The following is a 23,663-nucleotide window of genomic DNA, read 5'->3' on the forward strand; positions in this document are numbered from 1 at the left end:
TTTGGGGGGGAATTCCATATAAAAAAATGTGAAAAATATTGTTATTTTTGCAAAATTTACGCTCTTTATTTGTTTATAGCGCAAAAAGTAAAAAGCGCACAGGTGATCAAATACCACCAAAAGAAAGCTCTGTTTGTGGGAAAAAAAGGACGTCAAATTCGTTTAGGTACAGCGTCGCACGACCGCGCAATTGTCCGTTAAAGTCACGCAGTGCCGAATCGCAAAATACCCCCTGGTCGTTTAGCAGCCAAATCCTCCGGGGCTTAAGTGGTTAACATTGCTGTTCCAGCGGAGTGTATTCAATGACATACTTCAGTTGATATCCGTGAACTAGGCTGGCTTAAGGAGTAATACTGGTCATCAGATGGAAACCTTCTGCCACCCCTTCAGGGCTGACTGTCCTTTTACATCAAATATGGGTTATTTCTAACCGCAGCTAGAATGGCCAGGAGGTGCTAGAATATATCTACATGCCACACCGTTAGTAGCCTGTATGGTTGAATAAACTACCAAAGTAGGATATAACCACCCACATGTGCAATTGTTGGCATCCACCTTCAGTTCACCGCCTATTGCTTGTAACCTAGAAGTGATGTTTGAGCTATTCTTTTTTGCTTCCAAGAATATATAGCCCCGTAGAAGCTATTGATGTGAAACGCGTCGACCTTGGGATATGTTTAAGGCAAAGGTATCTTTGAATAGCGCATGTGGTTATTATTACTGTAATGGGATTAGAGTTCCGCCTTGTGTTTTTTTTTTTTTAAAAAACCTGTGATTTTAATTTTGTAATAAAAATCTTTGTAATTCTTTACCAGTAAAGTCCTATGTATTTGGGATTTGAGGTTTTATAAATAATGGATTTGGTACGCTTTTAGCAGCCTAATGCTGGCCATACATGTATAGATTTTCAAGTTTTTGTTTTAAGAAAATTTATTTAATTTTCTAATCGTTAGTGGGGTCAAATCGATGTCCGTTTTTGACTGCAGTGATGGGAAAATTCGAAGGGGCAAGAAGAAAAACTTTTCTCGGTCAACGAATTTTCGGGCAGTGTATGTGGTTATCATTCGGAAATTACATTAATTTTAAAATTGAATGTTAACCACTTAAGCCCCGGAGGATTTGGCTGCTAAAAGACCAGGGGGTATTTTGCGATTCGGCACTGCGTGACTTTAACGGACAATTGCGCGGTCGTGCGACGCTGTACCTAAACGAATTTGACGTCCTTTTTTTCCCACAAACAGAGCTTTCTTTTGGTGATATTTGATCACCTGTGCGATTTTTTGATCATGCGCTATAAACAAAAAAACAGCGTCAATTTTGCAAAAATAACAATATTTTTCACATTTTTTTTATATGAAATTCCCCCCCCAAAAAAAAATGTAAAAATCAAAATTTTTTAACATTTTCGGCCAATTTGTTTTATGCTACATATGTTTGGTAAAAAAAAAAAAAAAAAAATCACAAAAAGTGTATTTTGATTGGTTTGCGCAAAAGTTATCGCGTTTACTAACAAAGGGAAAGATTTTTGTTGTTTTTTTTTAACGCGTAATGGCGGCGATCTGCGATTTTTTTTGCGGTACTGCGACATTGGGGCGGACAGATCGGACCCTTGACTGACATTTGTGACACTTTTGGGGTTACCAGTGACATTTCTACAGTAATCAGTGCTATACATATCCACTGTTACTGTAAAATTACACTGGCAGTGAAGGGGTTAACTTTATTGGAGAGGGAAGGGCTGTGTGTGTCCCTAGGGGCGTGCTTTCTACTGTGATTGGCTGTGGCTTGAGCTGTAGGAACAATGATCAACGGTCCTACATAGTAGAACCGTATGATCAGTGTTCCTACACAGGGGAGAATGACAGGCGGCTTGTTTACACAAGCCGCCTGACTTTCTCCCTCTCCCCCGACGATCGCTGAGTGACTGGCGGACATCGGGTCCGCCGGTCACACGCGTGGGGGGGGGGGGTATGGGTCAGTGACGCTCGCGCGCTCGCTCCCCAGAGCCTCACAGGCTAGTGACGTACCCCTACGTCACTCTGCCTGTGAGGGGCTGACCGCCGCAGTATATAGTCGTGCGGCGGTCGGCAAGCGGTTAAAAGCAAGAGACAATTTTTGAATGACATTTGCCCATTCATCGAATGTTCAAAGATTTTTTGTACGAATATTCTCGTCCAAAAATCTATACGTGTATGGCCAGCATTAGTTTAAATATTTGTGCAAGTGTACAAAGTTTGCAAGTGTAAGAACAGATACTGGAAGCCAAAGGGTAGTCGCACCAAATATTATTTTGATTTAAAGTGGACCTTCACATGCTTCCGCTACTTCCCTCCACCTACCCCTCCTTACATCCCCTTTCGGTATTGCGCTGTTTTTTTTTTTGTCCGGCCTCCCTCCACTATGCATGTCACTTACCCTAAGTGAATGACACGCACACTGCCCACTGTGCCTCCCAGGATATGCATATCACATATCCCAGAAGGCATAGCCTTCCATTCAGAAAAGGAGGAGGGGGAAGGCCTATCAGTGTGTCATCCGTAGGCCTGCCCGCAGAACCAGGCAGGAAGAGCCGGCGGGCCTCTCGATGACATCAGAGAGACCATAGCGCTGTGAGATGGAGCTGTGGCCAGACATGAGAGGATCTCAGCGTGACATCACTGGATCCGCTGCATGGGTATCTGAAATGTGCCGATACCATCTTAAGGTAAGGGGGGTGAAAAAAAAAAGAATTAAAAAAAAGGGGGGGGGGGTTGTAGATGCAGATCCTCTTTACATTTTTCTTCTGTTCGCTCACTTTGCATTTTGTAAATTGTTAAAAATAAACAATTTAGAATATATACAGGTGCATCTCATAAAATTAGAAAATCATCAAAAAGTTAATTTATTTCAGTAATTCTATTCAAAAAGTGAATGTTCACGGACTGTGCAAAATTTAGCATTTTCTTTGGAAATTAAGGTACCAGAGTCTGGAGGAGGAGTGGAGAGGCACAGAATCCAAGTTGCATGAGGCCCAGTGTGAAGTTTCCACAGTCAGTGATGATTTTGGCAGCCATGTCATCTGCTGGTGTTGGCCCATTGTGTTTTATCAAGTCCAAAGTCAGAGCAGCCCTCTAGCAGGAAATTCTAGAGCATTCCATGCTTCCCTCTGCTGACCAGCTTTATGGAGATGCGGATTTCATTTTCCAGCAGGACTAGGCAGCTGCCCACACTGCCAAAAGTGCCAATACCTGGTCACATGATCATGGGATCACTGTGATTGATTGGCCAGCAAACTCGCCTGACCTAAACCCTATAGAGAATCTGTGGGGTATTGTCAAGATGAGAGACACCAGACCCAACAATGCAGATGAGCTGAAGGCCGCTATCAAAGCAACCTGGGCTTCCATAACACCTCAGCAGTGCCGCAGGCTGATCGCCTCCATGCTACACAGCATTGATGCAGTAATTCATGCAAAAGGACCCCCGACCAAGTATTGAGTGCATCTGTAATGGTGCTGGTGGCTGAGCCTGACGTGCAGAGGTAGCCTCGTGGGATCTGGTACAACAGGAACACGGACGGGTCACACTGGTGGTAGACACGGGCTAGTCTGAGGTGCGGAGTCTAAGTGACAGCAGGTCTTCACCAGGGCCTCTGATGGTGAGGATGGATTTTGCTGCGTGCTGAACACCAGGTCGCGGTCCTCAGGGTTGCCCCACCAGGAGGTGAACAAGTCCAGAATCTGAAGCAGATAAGCCGACAAGGATAAGGCAGGAGAGTGGTCACAGGAACGAGCCAAGGTCAGGGCGGGCAGCAAGCAGACAAAGTAGTGGACAAGCTGGGAGGTTGATCAGGAAGTCAACAGGAAATAGCAAGTTCAGGATCAGGAAGTACAGGTAAAGCTGCAGACAAGACAGCAAAGGCTCAGTGTTCCTGAGGTGTTTAAATAGGCCAGCCTTTTGCCAATTAGTGCAACTCTTTAGTGGCAGATTCATGACAGCACTTCAGTGTGCACAGGGAGTGTTCCTAACAGCATCCTATACTGTACATGGACAGACTTTTCACTAAGCCAACATTTATGTATTAAAATCCAAAATCCTTTTTTTTTTTTTTTTAATTAGTCTTATGTAATATTCTAATTTTCTGAGATACTGAATTTTGGGGTGTCACTCGCTGTAAGCACTAATCGTCAAAATTAAAAGAAAGAAATGCTTGAAATCTATCACTCGGTGTGTAACGCATCTATATAAAATTTAGGAGTTTCACTTTTTGAATTGAATTACTCAAATAAATCAACTTTATGATGATATTCTAATTTTATGAGATGCACCTGTGCATTTTTTAAAGCATTCTCACTTTAAAGCATTTTACAGCCTAAAACATCTGCAATGTAATATATATTATATATATATATATATATATATATATATATATATATATATATATATATATATATATATATATATATAGCTTTACTACTTAAAATCATAGGCGTAGTCTAATTGGTGCCGAAAGTAAACTACACAAAAAAGGTTTATCTTGCCTAAGGCTCGGTTCACATATATGCGATGCGGGAAGGCTGCGAATTCGCAGCCTGTTCCCGCATCGCACACGCACCCCCGGCAGTTCACACTGCCATATGCGATACGCTGGGGGTGTCAATGTAATCTTAACGACACCCCCAGTTTGATCGCATATCGCAGTGCGATCGTGCAGTTCGCACAGGAGCGGATCGCACAAGTGTGAACCGCTGTGCGATCTGATCTTGATGCGGCTGCAAAAATGCCTCCTGTGCGTGTTTGCTGCGGGTGCGATGCGAATTTAGCCATACAAACTGTATGGCTAAACTCGCACCGCACAGCTGATCGCATGTAATGTCGGAGCAGGGCGCTCCGATATTACATGCGAACCCCGCACACGCACAAGTGTGAACCGGGGCTTAGGCTCTATTCACACCTGGGCATTTTTGAGTGTTTTTCAGCTCCAAAAACGCTCAAAAAAAAATTCCAAAACGCCCAAGTAAAACCCCCATTCATTTAAATGGCCCTTGTTCACATCTGAGCGTTTTGCAAAAAGCCTGTAGCTGAAAAAAGTACATGAGCTTCTTTTTGGGCTGATTACCATCGGTTTTGATAGATGTCAATGCCTGCCTCCAAAAACGCCTGAAAAAAAAAAGCCTGGAAATCACGGTAAAAATTGCTGTAAAAATCGCAGTAAAACGCTACGCTCAAGTGTGAATGCAGCCTTAGGCTGGCCATACATGGGTCGAATTTCGAAAGAATATTCTTTCCAAAATCAGAAATTTTGTTGCGTTTTGTGATTCAATGGTGCCACCATTGATTTTGAAATTCGACCAACCATGCCTTCAATTTTAACTCATGTTGCTACAGAAAAGAATGTTCGTGGCCTGTGAATCTTCTTTTCCTTCCGGGAATTTATTTTCTTGCACTCATGCGCATTTCTTTTTCAATTATATTTTTTGCTCGATTCTCCCATCATTGATTAGAAAATTGTTTGTTTTTCAAAAAATTTCCAACATGCCCCATCACTCAAATTCGATGACTGCACGAAAATCGGCTGTTGCTGCGGCCTACTAATGGTGCGAAATTCGAACGAAAATTCTTAGATAAGATTTTCGAAAGAAAATTCTTTCGAAATTCGACCCATGTATGGGGCCAGCCTTTTTTTTTTTTCCTCTTTAGGATGGCAAAAGCATTGACTATATAGCCTTAGATCATAAATAAGTGGTATGTTGGCCTCTGCAACGAACAAGCTAGCTGTACAATGTAAACAAATCCATGAGCTAACCTTAATTTGCATTGATATTTTTTGAAAGATATTCCCTACTAGATTTTTTGGTGGAGTATTTTTCCACACAAAGACCCGGAGTCTGTGCCTTTCTTCTACATTTCCTCCAATCTCTAACATTTTGGCAGTTGAGTAGTTAAGAAGAGCCCTTGGAGACGGCATTGTTTAAATTCTAGTGTCGCTAAATCTCTTATAAGAAATGATCTGGAAAAAAATGATCTAAATGTGGTTTCAAGGCTGAATGCAGAAGCTTCATTGATGATCTGTCGCACACTGTGACGCCTTTGAATGACTGAATGGACCTTTAGGCTCCACATATACAAAGCTTCAGTAACTTGCTATACATCATATGTGATCAGCCGGTGACTTCCGATAATGAAAAAGGGCACAAGGGGTTAACTCTGAACACTTCAAATCACTGGGCTCTAGTAACCGATTTCAAACAGCGGAACATTTCATAGCAAAACCCCATTCTCAAGTGCCACTGCTCCTTTTAGTTAAACCTGAATTCCAGGTATGGAAATTCTTACAGAGTTACAATGGAGCAGCTTGGACCAATGGAAGTACGTGCCATACGTGTGGGACCCCCATAGAAGATGGAAATCACAGTACTAGGCACCATTACTATAGTGATCATCACTAGTTTCCAGGCCCTGTGCCAACGGGCTGCCCTGCTACATAGTGAACACAGGAGCCACCCTGCACAGCACAGAACACTCCGCATTTTTCCTAATGAATGCAAAACGTTCTCTGGTTGGATGAGATGGAGAATTGGGGTGGGGACATCTCAATCTCCTATTCCATCATCATAGGGTCAGGGTAGGTGACATGTCTATCCTAAACCATAATGATAGGATCAGGGCAGGTGGTGTGCCTATCCTACACCATCATCAAGGGATCAGGGCAAGCTTTTTCATTACGAGAACCACATCGCATATTTTACACATTTTCGGGCCAAAAAATAATATATTCATTAAAGATGTCAGAAAGAAGAGGGAATTTGATGGGGACTCAGAGGTACGGGGAGACTCTGATGGGGACACAGATGTAAGGGGGAGCTTACATCAGAGTACTCCCCACATCTGCAACCCCATCAGTCACCGCCATATCTGTGTCCCTATCAGAGTCTCCCCGACATCTGCATCCCCAGAGTCTCCCCAGCATCCGTATCCCCATAAGAGTTTCCCCCACATCTGCTTCCCGATCAGAGTCTCCCTGACATTTGTGTCCCCATCAGAGTTTCCCCAACATCTGTGTCCCCATAAGAGTCTCCCCAAAATTTGTGTCCCCATCAGAGCTTCCCCAACATCTGTGTCCCCATCAGAGCTTCCCCAACATCTGTGTCCCCATCAGAGCTTCCCCAACATCTGTGTCCCCATCACAGTTTCCCAAACATCTGTGTCTCCATCACAGTTTCCCCAACATCTGTGTCCCCATCAGAGTTTCCCAAACATCTGTGTCCCCATAAGAGTTTCCCAAACATCTGTGTCCCCATCAGAGTTTCCCGTGTCCCCATCAGAGTTTCCCCAACATCTGTGTCCCCATCAGAGTTTCTCCAACATCGTTGTCCCCATCAGAGTTTCCCCAACAACTGTGTCCCCATCAGACTTTCCCCGACAGAGTTTCCCCAACATCTGTGTGCCCATCAGAGCTTCCCCAACATCTGTGTCCCCATCAGAGCTTCCCCAACATCTGTGTCCCCATCAGAGCTTCCCCAATATCTGTGTCCCCCATCAGTTTCCCCAACATCCGTGTCCCCCATCAGTTTCCCCAACATCTGTGTCCCCATCAGAGTTTCTCCAACATCAGTGTCCCCATCAGAGTTTCCCCAACAGAGTTTCCCCAACAGAGTTTCCCCAACATCTGTGTCCCCATCAGAGCTTCCCCAACATCTGTGTCACCATCAGAGTTTCCCCAACATCTGTGTCACCATCAGAGTTTCCCAAACATCTGTGTCCCCATCAGAGTTTCCCCAACATCTGTGTCCCCATCAGAGTTTCCCCAACATCTGTGTCCCCATCAGAGTTTCCTGTGTCCCCATCAGAGTTTCCCCAACATCTGTGTCCCCATCAGAGTTTCTCCAACAACTGTGTCCCCATCAGACTTTCCCCAACAGAGTTTCCCTAACATCTGTGTCCCCATCAGAGCTTCCCCAACATCTGTGTCCCCATCAGAGCTTCCCCAATATCTGTGTCCCCCATCAGTTTCCCCAACATCCGTGTCCCCCATCAGTTTCCCCAACATCCGTGTCCCCCATCAGTTTCCCCAACAACGGTGTCCCCATCAGAGTTTCCCCAACAACGGTGTCCCCATCAGAGTTTCCCCAACAACGGTGTCCCCATCAGAGTTTCCCCAACAGAGTTTCCCCAACATCTGTGTTCCCATCAGAGCTTCCCCAACATCTGTGTCCCCATCAGAGTTTCCCAAACATCTGTGTCCCCATCAGAGCTTCCCCAACATCCGTGTCCCCCATCAGTTTCCCCAACATCCGTCCGTGTCCCCCATCAGTTTCCCCAACATCTGTGTCCCCCATCAGTTTCCCCAACATCTGTGTCCCCCATCAGTTTCCCCAACATCTATGTCCCCCATCAGTTTCCCCAACATCTGTGTCCCCAGAGTTTCCCCAACATCTGTGTCCCCATCAGAGTTTCCCCAACATCTGTGTCCCCCATCAGAGTTTCCCCACCATCTGTGTCCCCATCAGAGTTTCCCCACCATCTGTGTCCCCATCAGAGTTTCCCCACCATCTGTGTCCCCATCAGAGTTTGCCACACTTTTTTGCCCAGCACACATCTTCCTCTTACGTTAGAGTCTACTTAAACCTCCTAGCTCCCGCTCCACTGTTACACAAGCGCTCTGTAAGTAGAAGGGACACAGATTTAAACAGCAGGCGGGAGCTGGGATGTGCCAACATTAAAACGTCAATGTACAAGTCATTTGTTGCATATTGCAGTGCGAACTGTCAATTCGGACAGGAATCAGATCGCATGGGTGTGAACACAACGTTGGTCCGAACGAGATGCAAATTCAGCCATACAATCTGTATGGCTGAATTTGCATCGCAACGACATCACAGGTGATTTGCATAGCAGTGCGGTGCAAATCACATGCAATGTCTTCTATCGCACCAGTGTGAACCGCCCTAAGCGACAAGCTAAGATTTTAAGGCGAAGACCCATCCCTAGCATTTAAAGAGGTTGTAAACCCTCTCTTGGAACTCGTACCTATAGGTAAGCCTTTAATGAGGCTTACCTATAGGTACTGTAAGTATCTCCTAAACTTGCACCGTTTAGGAGATATTTACTTTTAATGCAGCCGATTAGGTCATCGGCGCATGTTCCGGCCACCCGTGCTGTTCCTTCAGAGCCCTGTGCCGTGAACGCCGGCTCCAACGTGCATGCGCAGGAGTGATGTAATCGCATCCCCTGGGCCATACCGATGGCCCAGGGGATGCAAACCAGGACGGCCAAACATGTCGGCCGTCCTGTTGCTGTGCGGCGGCACTGCGGGGGCTTCGCTCTAAGGTATGTATTTCATACTAGCTCATTATGCCTTTGTCTTACAGGAGTTTTTTTTTCGTGCAGGGTTTACTTCCACTTTAACAGAGATGAGCTCATCAGTCTGTTGCATTTCATTTCACTGTCCGGCCCCTGGCTTGGGAAGGAACAAGACCTATAATTGTTACTTAAACAGGAGTTCCGGCCTCAAATACCTTTTTTAACTAAAAATACCCCAATAATACTAATCCATCGCCCTTTACAGAACCGCTATTCTCATACTTACAAGGTGTACAGTATGGAATTTTAGTCAAAATCTTACTTTTAAAAATGCTGTCTGGGCGCGGCCATCTTGGATGTGGGCATCTGAAGCCACAGTGTCCTTCTTCCTGATTCCAGGGAGTGATCTGGGAGTTCTTCCTGATTCCAGGGAGTGATCTGGGAGTTCTTCCTGATTCCAGGGAGTGATCTGGGAGTTCTTCCTGATTCCAGGGAGTGTTCTGGGAGTTCTTCCTGATTCCAGGGAGTGTTCTGGGGAGTTCTTCCTGATTCCAGGGAGTGTTCTGGGGAGTTCTTCCTGATTCCAGGGAGTGATCTGGGAGTTCTTCCTGATTCCAGGGAGTGTTCTGGGGAGTTCTTCCTGATTCCAGGGAGTGTTCTGGGGAGTTCTTCCTGATTCCAGGGAGTGTTCTGGGAGTTCTTCCTGATTCCAGGGAGTGTTCTGGGAGTTCTTCCTGATTCCAGGGAGTGTTCTGGAAGTTCTTCCTGATTCCAGGGAGTGTTCTGGGAGTTCTTCCTGATTCCAGGGAGTGTTCTGGGGAGTTCTTCCTGATTCCAGGGAGTGTTCTGGAAGTTCTTCCTGATTCCAGGGAGTGTTCTGGGAGTTCTTCCTGATTCCAGGGAGTGTTCTGGAAGTTCTTCCTGATTCCAGGGAGTGTTCTGGGGAGTACTTCCTGATTCCAGGGAGTGTTCTGGGGAGTTCTTCCTGATTCCAGGGAGTGTTCTGGAAGTTCTTCCTGATTCCAGGGAGTGTTCTGGGAGTTCTTCCTGATTCCAGGGAGTGTTCTGGAAGTTCTTCCTGATTCCAGGGAGTGTTCTGGGGAGTACTTCCTGATTCCAGGGAGTGTTCTGGGGAGTTCTTCCTGATTCCAGGGAGTGTTCTGGGAGTTCTTCCTGATTCCAGGGAGTGTTCTGGAAGTTCTTCCTGATTCCAGGGAGTGTTCTGGGAGTTCTTCCTGATTCCAGGGAGTGTTCTGGGAGTTCTTCCTGATTCCAGGGAGTGTTCTGGGGAGTTCTTCCTGATTCCAGGGAGTGTTCTGGGGAGTTCTTCCTGATTCCAGGGAGTGTTCTGGGGAGTTCTTCCTGATTCCAGGGAGTGTTCTGGGGAGTTCTTCCTGATTCCAGGGAGTGTTCTGGGAGTTCTTCCTGATTCCAGGGAGTGTTCTGGGGAGTTCTTCCTGATTCCAGGGAGTGTTCTGGGGAGTTCTTCCTGATTCCAGGGAGTGTTCTGGGGAGTTCTTCCTGATTCCAGGGAGTGTTCTGGGAGTTCTTCCTGATTCCAGGGAGTGTTCTGGGGAGTTCTTCCTGATTCCAGGGAGTGTTCTGGGGAGTTCTTCCTGATTCCAGGGAGTGTTCTGGGAGTTCTTCCTGATTCCAGCCTCCTGGGAGTGATGACAAACAGCTCCCAGGATGCAATGCAAAGGCGGAAGTGATGTCGGTGACTGCGGCCACAGAGGGGGGAGAAGGAGGAAGTACAATCAAAAATGCCCTGAAAATAAGGTAAGGGACCCCCAAAAAAAATGTAAAATGCCCAATTGTTGATCAGCATAGCGAGCACTACAAGAATCACTAAAGTTGCAAAATAGGCCGGAACTCCACTTTAACTGGGCTAATTCCCTAGCAACCAACTCCACAGTGAGGCACAGGGGGCGGGCTTTGTCGGCGGATTGCAGGGACATGCATACAGTCTGCGGAAGGTGGGTTAGCAGCAGTGCTGTGGCAAGCTGAGACTGGCAGTGCAGTAGGTCTGAGGACTCTAGCTGAGGGCCGGATAAAAAGTACTAGCAGGCCTGGACTTTGGAGACCCCTGCTCTAACCTAACACTGAAAACCTTTTAACCTTTAGAAGTTAGTTTAACGCTAACAATGAACTAAAAACTGAAAAAACGTATCACCTTAACCATTAGCCCGATACCGTAAGAAAAAATGATTGGTATCCTTATATAACAGTCCTGCACAGTCAGACTATGGTTCCTTTCACGCACATACATCCACCCTCTGGACTAGAAGTTGCAGACCACAAATCTGAGATCTACCATAACAAGAGAACTTACCACGAGGGTAGATCTGAAGAGGTTCCACAAGTAGATTGCTCCCTTGCTGTTCCAGGACCATGCTGCAATACTGCAAGAAGGAGAAAACAAAGAATGGAGACCTCAGTACATCTGGCTTATCACAATATGATCATTTGGTGACATTTCTAAACTAATATGTGAAAACCGCGCACTTGTGCATAAAAAATAAAAAAGAGATTAAAGCGGAGTTCCACCTAAAAAAAAAGACATAAAAATACCCCCGGGACAGTCAGGGCTAGTACATTCCACAATGGATAGCCTCTGATTTGTCCCGGGTTGCACTTACATGCAAGAAGAAATACTTACCTTGAAAATATATTGTCCAGCGCTGCCATCTCAGGTGTGGGCAGCTTGAAGCCAGCGCGATCCTCTTCTGCGTCCTCTTCGGTCCCACGATGCACTGCACTGCCCCCCCCCCATCACTTCCGGTGCGGGCGCGTCATCCCTCCACAGCTTCTGGGCATGCCCAGAAGCTGTTTAGAAGGGAATGACGTGCGCGCACCGCAACTGACGTGGGGGGGGTCGGTGAAGGTGCATTGATTCCTGGAAGCGATGACGTTCAGCTTCCAGGAATCATTGCAAGCCAGGAAGTGACGACCGGCCGTGGCCGCTGAGGGGAGGAAGAGGAAGTAAAGTAAGTATATTTTCTTCTAATCCAAGGTAAGTAAAACTAAAAAAAAATGCGATTATCCATTACTTTTTAAGGTGACCCGGACCAAGAAGATGGACAGAAGTGTAATTTTAGGGTGGAACTCCACTTTAAAGCAGCAAATACAAAAGGAAGATATCTCTGAGGAATCGAATCTTATGGAGGAATTGATACTCTCTTCACAGCATAAATGAGAAGCGTACTTGAAACCTTTGTGGAACATATTTACATATTCTATTCTAAGGAGGGCAGAGTCCTCTGTGACGTGAGCTCCACTGAATGTGAGGCCTCTACCACCTTCCCCCAGGTCATACCAACATTATTCGCCCCCTTTCCTTTTTTATTTGATCCCCTTAAATCAAAAGCGGTGACGAAACGCATTGGGCGGAGCCTTCTGATGTCATTACGTTCCAGGAAATGGATCGTCTATGCCGGGTGGGTGATTGTATTTACATGCACATGGGATTGAACCTTATCCAGTTGCCGCCCCCCCCCCCCCCCCCCCGAAGATTTAACCCCCTTCATGACCTGGCCATTTTTTTGCTATAAGGCACTGTGTTACTTTACATGCGATCGGGTGTGCGGTGCGTATTTAGCCATACACTTTGTATGGCTAAATTCGCACTGCACCCGCAGTAAAGACGCACAGGACCCTTTTTTTGAGCCGCATCAGGATCGGATCGCACAGCGGTTCACACTTGTGCGATCCGATCCTGTGCGACTGTAAAGATCGCACTGCGATATGCAATCAAACTGGGGGTGTCGTTAACATTTCATTGACACCCCCAGCGTATCGCATATGGCAGTGTGAACTGCCAGGGGTGTGTTTGCAACGCGGGAACAGGCTGCGAATTCGCAGCCTTCCCGCATCGCATAAGTGTGAACTGGCACTGAAACTCGACCAACCACCTTATTCCCCTAATTGTTGTCTAGAAAAGTGCGTTGCTTCAAAAGGGGACATTTACAGTCCATTCCAGGAATGAAATTGTTATATATATATATATATATATATATATATACACACAGTGGGTACGGAAAGTATTCAGACCCCCTTAAATTTTTCACTCTTTGTTATATTGCAGCCATTTGCTAAAATCATTTAAGTTCATTCTTCTTCCTCATGAATGTACACATAGCACCCCATACTGACAGAAAAACACAGAATTGTTGACATTGTTGCAGATTTATTAAAAAAGAAAAACTGAAATATCACATGGTCCTAAGTATTCAGACCCTTTGCTCAGTATTTAGTAGAAGCCCCCTTTTGATCTAATACAGCCAGGAGTCTTTTTGGGAAAGATGCAACAAGTCTTTCACACCTGGATTTGGGGATCCTCTGCCATTCCTCCTTGCAGATCCTCTCCAGTTCTGTCAGGTTGGATGGTAAACGTTGGTGGACAGCCATTTTTTTTTTTTTAACAGAAACGTTTTATTGATTTAAAACAAATAATAAAGTAACAGTGCCAACAAGGTATGGATACACAGGAAATAAAAAAGAAACACAATCAATCAAAAGAGAGCAAATGCACATCAGCGATAAATAAAGCAAGTAAACAGACATAAGGAATGGCTTTCATCTCAATATACAGAAGTAACATCAGGGCCGCAATAGCCCATAGTCCCCCCAGACCCCTGGTCCCCTGGGAGGGGGAGGCGCCGAGGGGAGCTCCAGGAGGCCAAACCGCAGGGGAGCAGAGACACAGAAGCGCCTCCACAGCACCCCACGGCCCATAACCACACAGCAGCAGCCTCGCCACCAGGGCCCCAAAAGCAATAAACAACATAACGTGATCAGATCTGCAGAGGTCTAGCTGCGATCCAGGCATCCCACACCTTCCCAAATTTTTGGGGGCATTGACGCCCCATATAGGTCAGCTTGTAGAGGGGCAGAGCAGCATCCACCAACGCCCTCCTGGACAGCCATTTTTAGGTCTCTCCAGAGATGCTCAATTGGGTTTAAGTCAGGGCTCTGGCTGGGCCATTCAAGAACAGTCACGGTGAAGTTGTTGTGAAGCCACTCCTTCGTTATTTTAGCTGTGTGCTTAGGGTCATTGTCTTGTTGGAAGGTAAACCTTCGGCCCAGTCTGAGGTCCAGAGCACTCTGGAGAAGGTTTTTGTCCAGGATATCCCTGTACTTGGCCGCATTCATCTTTCCCTCGATTGCAACCAGTCGTCCTGTCCCTGCAGCTGAAAAACACCCCCACAGCATGATGCTGCCACCACCATGCTTCACTGTTGGGACTGTATTGGACAGGTGATGAGCAGTGCCTGGTTTTCTCCACACATACCGCTTAGAATTGAGGCCAAAAAGTTCTATTTTGGTCTCATCAGACCAGAGAATCTTATTTCTCCCCATCTTGGAGTCCTTCAGGTGTTTTTTTAGCAAACTCCATGCGGGCTTTCATGTGTCTTACACTGAGGAGAGGCTTCCGTCGGGCCACTCTGCCATAAAGCCCCGACTGGTGGAGGGCTGCAGTGATGGTTGACTTTCTACAACTTTCTCCCATCTCCTGACTGCATCTCTGGAGCTCAGCCACAGTGATCTTTGGGTTCTTCTTTACCTCTCTCACCAAGGCTCTTCTCCCCCAATAGCTCAGTTTGGCTGGACGGCCAGCTCTAGGAAGGGTTCTGGTCGTCCCAAACGTCTTCCATTTTTTGAGGATTATGGAGGCCACTGTGCTCTTAGGAACCTTAAGTGCAGCAGAAATCTTTTTGTAACCTTGGCCAGATCTGTGCCTTGCCACAATTCTGTCTCTGAGCTCTTCAGGCAGTTCCTTTGACCTCATGATTCTCATTTGCTCTGACATGCATTGTGATCTGGAAGGTCTTAAGGCCCGTACACACACGCAGATCGTCGTCATACAAACGTCGGCGGACGAAAGATCTGCCGATTGTACGCGTGTTAGTATGGTGCCTCCGACAGATGTCTGCACACAATCTGCGGACAAGAGTCTTTCTTGCTAACATGAAAATTTTTGTCTGCAGACACCAGAACGGACAATTGTTTGCCTGTCAGTACAGAAATCAGCCGACAGACCGCAGATTTGCAAGACTGGGCATGCTCAGAAAATAAAAAACACAGGGAAAGTTAACCATTACATGACATCACTTCTGCAGTCAGCTGAAGTCTGCGGACAAAATTCTTGTGCTGTCCTTGTGCTGTCTTTGCACTTTTCAACAGACACCGACATCCCGGGGAGAAAAGACGAACATTTGTATGACGACGATCTGCGTGTGTGTATGGGGCTTTATATAGACAGGTGTGTGGCTTTCCTAATCAAGTCCAATCAGTATAATCAAACACAGCTGGACTCAAATGAAGGTGTAGAACCATCTCAAGGATGATCAGAAGAAACGGAAAGCACCTGAGTTAAATATATGAGTGTCACAGCAAAGGGTCTGAATACTTAGGACCATGTGATATTTCAGTTTTTCTTTTTTAATAAATCTGCAACAATGTCAACAATTCTGTGTTTTTCTGTCAGTATGGGGTGCTATGTGTACATTCATGAGGAAGAAGAATGAACTTAAATGATTTTAGCAAATGGCTGCAATATAACAAAGAGTGAAAAATTTAAGGGGGTCTGAATACTTTCCGTACCCACTGTGTATGTATATATATCTATATATCATACACAGTATCTCACAAAAGTGAGTACACTCCTCACATTTTGACAACACTGAGTTCCTTAACTTATTCTGTGAGAAAAAAAAAGCCCTGAATAAAATATTTACAAAAATGTGAGGGGTGTACTCACTTTTGTGAGATTAGAGATATATATATATATATATATAATATATATATAAAACACACAGACAACACACAGACAACACACACGCACACACCCCTTCCCTTACTATGTAGGCCCACATGAATATCACTAAACAATTCCAGTTGGTTTCAGACGGGTAGGAAATGTGCAATCCCTTCAGAATGAGGAAGAGAGGCAGCTGACAGCCTGGAGGGGGTTAATTACCAATGAGCCGTAACTTTAAGTACTGCATAAAAAAAGCTAAGAAATTGATAGTTCATTTATCCGACACAATACCTAATGCACAAGTCATTAAGAGAGATTATTCCTAATGTACTGTTCACACTAAAAACATCAAGCGAGACCTCAACCCTTAAAGTCATAAGAAACCATTTGTATCTTCAGGATCTGGCAATGACAGATGAATAGGGATGTACAGGACTACATACAGGTACATGGACAGGCCAAATGAAATTCTATGAAAGCATGGAAAGACTGGAAAAAAGCACGTGTGCATGGTCTCCGCATTTTGAAGCCTTGCTGTCCAGGCTGCTGGTGAGTCCTAAATGGGCCACCATGCTTATAATGGCTGGTTTTCTTAGAGAGCGCGTTTTTGGGATTTAAAAAAAAAAAGGGGGGGGGGGGAACAAATGACTAAAAGCTGAAAACCAGGAAAGGTAAAAATCCTCCCTTGCTGTGAGGTTGCCCCTGAATTGCAAAAGTTAAATGCTCTTTTTGGTGTAAAGGAACAGGAAAAGCAGATCCTCCACACCAGGGGGGGACTGGGCCAAGGGGCAGGGGGGCAATTTTCCCCCTGTGCCACTCTGATGTCCTGTAAAAAGGCTGCACCGCTTCTGCCACAGACATGCTCAAAGGATTCCTGGTGAAGAGAAGTAAAAAGTCCTCACTGCTGACCTACTGAGTGCAGGATGAAGACAGCATGGATGGTGTAAGCTGTGTCTGAGCAGAGGCCGGTTCCATGCCCCACTGGAGACTCTCCTCCTCCAGGCAGTACCAACTGAGCTGTCCCAGCTCCCCCCAATAGCTTCCTGCTGGCCAGGTTGGGAACTCAGATTCGGCCCGTCTGTAGAGAGTACCTGGAGCAGAGCTTCAGCCTGGAATGGGGGTCAGGAGGAGACGAGGGAGGGAGAGTGGGAAGGGGGCCGAGTCGCTGCACCATGGGCCTCTGGTTTGTACTTGCCCCCTGGGCCAAAAAGTTGCCAGTGAGCCCCTACTCCACACCCACAGGCTCCCTCCGTGCTGCTAGAACAGTCCCTGCAGCCTCATTTGTTCTTCTTATGCTCTACTCAGGTGTGAATGCAAGTTTAGAGCCCCGTTCCAGGATAAAACCCACCCCCCAACCCTTCCCCCTCCCCCTCTAGCTGATTGCTGATCAAAGGAAAAAAAGAAATTCCTATCTTAAATGGAGCTAAGCTTTAACTTTCCTTTAATGGCCTCCATCCCTCGCCAGCAGCTTCTGCTGGGTGCCAATTTTCGTCCATCTTCATTGGTCGGCCTGGGATGACATAATTTCTGCACATGCACAGGAATCAAGTCATCCCAGCACACAGGGACTGTGCTGGCAATGTAAGTTGAGCTGCGTATGTGCAGCTCAGTTATCATGACACAGAAGCAAGCATGCAGGTGGGTACTTGTCATTGCAGAAGAGATATCGCATGTCTCTTCTACATAGGGTTGCCTCCTCATCCCTTTAAATTACCACCTTATTCAGCCAAAGAACCGGTGTAATTAGCTCCGGGCAGAAAATCATGCCTTTACATTTTATGGCATCCGCTTCCTTATCCTTCCATGAGCAAGAATTGGATATTCCCGGCGTTTTTTTTTTTTTTACTTACCTTTACAGAGTATAATATACTCACCTTGACATCCACTTCCTCCTTCCTCCGCCACGCGGCCCGCGCCATCACTTCCTGTCCCACAATGCGTTCTGGGAGCTCTTACTCGTCGCTCCCAGGATGCAATGGGCAGTGACGTAGGCGGCCGGCCGCTCCTCTCGTCGCTTTATTTCCAAACAGGAAATGACGCAATGTTAGGCGGAGCTGCCGTCCCTATGGAAACCCAGTACTATGTCGAGCGTATTGTACTGGGCATGCGTGAGATTTCGCGCTGGATTCACCGGCCTCCTCCCACCAGAAGCAGGAAGCAGGGCAGACATTTCCCCACTAAGGACTCGTGTAACCCGGACAAAGATGGCGGCGCTCTGCAAAAATTATATAAAGTAAGATTTTAGGATTGCCTAACTGTTATTTAATGGTATAAACCAGGATCAGCTGATATATAAAAGGTCGGTGGGTAACTGTTTGGGAGTTATTAAAAAAAAAGGTGGCAACCCTACTTTCGCAGATCGCCGCCATTACTAGTTAAAAAAAGCTTTTACCATGCATGGATTACTTACATAGGACAGCATAGCCTTCATCTCTTCATCGCTCCTCACCGTGATCCGGTCACCATCCTCATCTTCATCTACAGTAAAATAAGAAAGGGTCCAATTATTGTCTCACCCTACACATGCAAAACGTGACATGGTATATTCCCATCAATACTAAAAATTATTCCAGAGAACAATAGTTTTCTCTCCAGCCTGGAGACAGAACACAGCTACAGGTTATGAGTGTAACTCCAGACAAAATCTTTATTTCTTTTGGACAAACAAGAAAAGGGTTAACATTTCACATCTTCAAATCTGAGGTCTGCACACCCCAGAGCCCAAACACGTGTATGTGTGTGAACTGTATGTATGTATGTACAGTATCTCACAAAAGTAAGTACACCCCTCACATTTTTGTAAATATTTTATTATATCTTTTCATGTGACAACACTGAAGAAATGAAGAAATGACACTTTGCTACAGCGCGGGGTGATTTGGGTGTGCACCCAGGCACACCTCTTGCACACTCCTATGCTTCCCGTCCTTAGAAGAAAATGTCACCGGGATAGGAAAGGGAAAATCTACACCAGAGAGCACCTAACAGCTGATGGAGGTTAAACTTACTACAAAATGTATAGATAGAAAAAAGAAAAAAACATTTAAAAGGAAAAATATAAAAGGTGAACTAACACTACATCCTCCCCACTCTCTCCCCCCCCCCCCCCCCGGGGTCCCCACAGAACTTCTAGGAAAGACCAGAGTGATCCTGATTGGGCAACACCAGCACAGAGCATCGCTCTGGTCTGTCCCAGAAGCTATGAAGAGAGAAGGGAGAAGAGAGGAGAGATTTCAAATCTCCAGGCCGCTACACCGGCTGCATGGGCACTGACAGCTCAGCATCCATGGAGGCAAGTATCCTAGCAGTGCCCCCTCCTCTCCACCTAGCAGTGATCACTAGAATAGTGTTGCCTAAAGTAGTGATTTTCAGCTTCCACAGGTATACCAAAAGGTATGTACCCGTGGTGCCCAACCTGTGGCTGCCCTTTGAAACGTTTTGTGTGGCCCTAAGGGTCCCTGCAGACACTAATTTGTTTTTCCCTATTGCTCTGTTTTAGCAGTGTCATTTAATATGTCTGTAATGCCCCATACACACGTGCAGATTATCTGCAGACTTTTGTCTGCAGACGTACCAAAACCATATAATATGAGGTCAAACCTAAACACTTTCAATTTGTATGCAATCCGGCAGGCCCTTTCACTACATAGAAAAGGTAAGTCTGCAGACAAAAGTCTGCAGATAATCTGCACGTGTGTATGGGGCATAACAGTCAAACAACTCCTATAGCATATTCACAGCCTCCTGCAGCTTGTCTCTAACCATCTCTTGTATCACGTCTGCAGTCTCTGACCATCTCCTCCTGTATCACGTCTGCAGTCTCTGACCATCTCCTGTATCACGTCTGCAGTCTCTGACCATCTCTTGTATTAGGTCTGCAGTCTCCGACAAGCTCTTGTATCAAGTCTGCAGTCTCCGACAAGCTCTTGTATCATATCTTTAGTCTCTTACCATCTCTTGTATGATGTCTGCAGTCTCTGATCATCTCGTATATGATGTCTGCAGTCTCTGATCATCTCGTATATGATGTCTGCAGTCTCTGATCATCTCGTATATGATGTCTGCAGTCTCTGATCATCTCGTATATGATGTCTGCAGTCTCTGATCATCTCGTATATGATGTCTGCAGTCTCTGACCATCTCTCGTATCGCGCCCGCAGACTCTGACCATCTCTTGTTTCAGGCCCACAGTCTCTGACCATCTCTTGTATCACGTCTGCAGTCACTGACCATCTCTTGTATCACGTCTGCAGTCACTGACCATCTCTTGTATCACGTCTGCAGTCACTGACCATCTCTTGTATCACGTCTGCAGTCACTGACCATCTCTTGTATCACGTCTGTGATCTCTGTCCAGCTCTTGTATCACGTTCGTAGTCTCTGACCATCTCTTTTATCACGTCCGCAGTCTCTGACCATCTCTTGTATTAGGTCTGCAGTCTCTGACCCGCTTTTGTATCGTGTCCACAGTTTCTGACCATATCTTGTATCCTGTCCACACAGTCTCTGATTCTCTCTTGTATCATGTCTGCAGTCTCTGACCATCTCTTGTATCATGTCTGACCATCACTGGTTGACCACTGTAAATTTGTAAACCTTGCCATACCTAAACTTCCACTTTAAATTTATATTTCTTTATAAAATAGTTGCTGATGAAGGATAACATGGTGAGAGATGTAACCAATCATTACCTGTCTAATGTCAGGACAGGTAAAGTTACAACTAAGTAAAATTTAGATATAACATCTGACCCAGATGGCATCCCTTACCATGTCTTAAAGGAATTAAGCTGGGTAACTGATAGGCCATCATATCTCATTTACTTAGACTTGGTTAATTGGGTCAGTTCCACACGACCAGTACACAGCCCATGTCACAATCTTATGTAAAGCTCAGCAAGATAAATTCAACAGCAATGAATGCAGTTATGTTATTAGAGCAAATTATCACAATTATTTTTAAATTATCTAAAACCAAAACATTAATTTTGCTTAGTTTTGCAGTAGAACCCCTCTAAGGTTTGCATTGCTGTGTGTCCCAGATGAAGAATTTCATCCTTTGATTTGTCCTGATAAAGGAAGAGCTTGGCTTAGTTGTGTTCAGCCACACCCGTAAGGAAGTGGTCAGTGCCAGCCAATCAGCTGTGGCCGGGGCATTTGATTTAAAAATTTGAAAAAAAAACGCTGCGCAAGAATTGTGCGGCATAAAAATTTGCAATACCAACCATTTTATTCTCTAGCCTATGCTTGACCACTTGACTACCAGAAGATTTACCCCCGCCCCTAATGACCAGGCTGAGACAAAGCAGGGGGCGCCATTGGGTCCCACTACTGTCAAAGTCCGTGAGCCAATAAGGAGAGAGGGGAGCGGGGCCAGGATGTGACTCAGTGTCTGAATGGACACACAGAGTAGCGGCTCGGCTCGGGTGCCCCCATAGTGTGCCCCCATCTCCCCCTTTTTTCTCTCTTTCTCCTTTTCCCGTCATCTACCTTTCTTTTTATTGAACCGCATACGATGAAGAGGGTGGGATGTATTGGGCAGTGATGATTAATACCAGTGGCGGCTGGTGCTCGGTAATTCGGGGGGGGGGGGGAGCGGCAAACCAACTCAGCACCCACCCCCCCTCCCCTTCCGCTGACGGACGGAATGACGGCAGGCAAAACAACACACCATATTCTCCCCCACCCCCAAACAGCCAGCCTGCCTCCTTACCTCCTCCTTCCCCCCTGTCCGAGCCGGGGAGTGCCGGATGGCTGAGCCGCTGCGCTTCTCCTCCAGCCGTGTCTCTTCTGCCTCTTCCTGGCCAGTGGCCAGTAAGGTCGATTCTCCTTTTGGCCAAATCAGGAAAGGGGTCTCACAACTCTCTTCCTGATTGGCTGGGAGGAGAATCAGTGTGACAATAGCGAATATTTATTCACTAATGCGACTAGGGATCGATCGATTATCGGCAAGGCCGATATATAGAGGGCTGATATTGACTTTTGCCCCGATATATCTGTATCAGCCCCCGGAACTGGCCGATATTGCCGATATTCCAAATATTGGTCATTTAAGGGTAAAATGATGTCACATAGCGTTTACAAAATTTTATTGAATATGCCACTCACATAAGTACAAATTACAGATACAAGCAATTCCACACTAGCAGATCTGCTGGCAGATCGATATCTCTCACCCACTTGCCATAAGTGATACCCGGGTGATACCGCTCCGTCCGGCATACGATCTCGGAGGTCACGTAGTTAATAAACAAACATTAACCAATTTAGGCTCCATTCACACCTGGGCGTTTTTGAGTGCGTTTTTCAGCTCCCAAAAAACGTTCCAAAACGCCTGTAGCTGAAAAAAGTACATGAGCTTCTTTTTGGGCTGATTACCAGCGTTTTTGATAGATGTCAATGCCTGCCTCCAAAAACGCCTGAAAAAAAAAAAAAAAAAAAAAAAAAAAAAAAATCGCCTTAAAATCGTGGTAAAAATCGCGGAAAAAATTGCGGTAAAAACGCTACACTCAAGTGTGAATGCAGCCTTAAGACTGGAGGATTTTCCTGCCTAATGTCCAGGCCACGTTTTTCAACTTGGCACTTTAATTGTTTATTAAAATTTTTTTTATATTTTTTTTTATTTAACCACTTTAGCCCCGGAGGATTTGGCTGCTCAATGACCAGGCCCTATTTTGCAATCCGGCACTGCGTGACATTAGCTGACAATTGTGCGGTCATGCAACGCCGTACCAAAGCGAAATTTACGTCCTTTTTTCCCCACAAACAGAGCTTTCTTTTGGTGGTATTTGTTCACCTCTGCGCTTTTCATTTTTTGCGATATTAATAAAAAAAAGAGCGAAAATTTTGCGAAAAATTGACATTTTCTACTTTGACAGTTAAAAAATATCCAATATATTAAATTTTTGTCATATATTTAGGCCAAAATGTATTTAGCTACATGTCTTTGACGGAAAAATTCTCAATAAGCGTATTTTTAACCGCTTTAAGACCGGAAGATTTTACCTCATTCCTGACCAGGCCATATTTTTGCGATTCGGCACTGCCTTACTTTAACGGACAATTGCGCAGTCGAGCAACGCTGTACCCAAATAAAATTTATGCCTTATTTTCTCCCCACAAACAGAGCTTTCTTTTGGTGGTATTTGATCACCTGTGCGATTTTAAATTTTTGAAAAAAAGAGCGACAATTTTGAAAAAAAAAAAACAATATTTTTCACATTCTGATATAGAACATTCCCCCAAAAAAAAAATGAACAAATCAAAACTTTTTAACATTTTTAGGCCAATTTGTTTTCTGCTACATTTTTTTTTTTATTTTTTTTTTTTACCAAAAATATCGCAATAAGCGTATTTTGATTGGTTTGCGCAAAAGTTATCGCGTTTACTAACTACGGGAAAGATTTATGTCATTTTTATTGTTTATTTTTTTTAACGAGTAATGGCGGAGATCTGCGATTTTTTCGTGGGACTGCGACATTGCGGCAGACAGATCGGAGCCTTGACTGACATTTTTGACGCTTTTGGGGGGACCTGTGACATTACTACAGTAATCAGTGCTAAAAATATGCACTGTTACTGTAATAATGACACTGGCAGGGAAGGGGTTAACATTGTTGGTG

At 45.3% G+C, this 23,663-nt stretch overlaps 1 protein-coding gene and 1 long non-coding RNA gene across 2 annotated transcripts in view; one reads left to right on the forward strand and one right to left on the reverse strand.

The window, feature by feature from the left end:
* LOC309552212 overlaps positions 1-23,663 on the forward strand; it is a 603,675-nt gene that overhangs the window by 383,759 nt on the left and 196,253 nt on the right. The window lies entirely within an intron of this gene.
* The window catches only part of MAP2K5 (mitogen-activated protein kinase kinase 5), a 308,258-nt gene that overhangs the window by 270,848 nt on the left and 13,747 nt on the right, over positions 1-23,663 (reverse strand). The window contains exons 3-4 of the mRNA XM_082253022.1: positions 18,453-18,520; positions 11,615-11,684 (exon numbers count right to left, since the gene is read on the reverse strand). Coding sequence (XP_082109148.1) covers positions 11,615-11,684; positions 18,453-18,520 — 138 coding nt within the window. The remainder of the gene's footprint in view (positions 1-11,614; positions 11,685-18,452; positions 18,521-23,663) is intronic.

The sequence above is a fragment of the Pelophylax lessonae genome (assembly GCF_965119305.1).
Source record: "Pelophylax lessonae genome assembly, chromosome: 4".
Classification (NCBI taxonomy): Eukaryota; Metazoa; Chordata; class Amphibia; order Anura; family Ranidae; genus Pelophylax; species Pelophylax lessonae.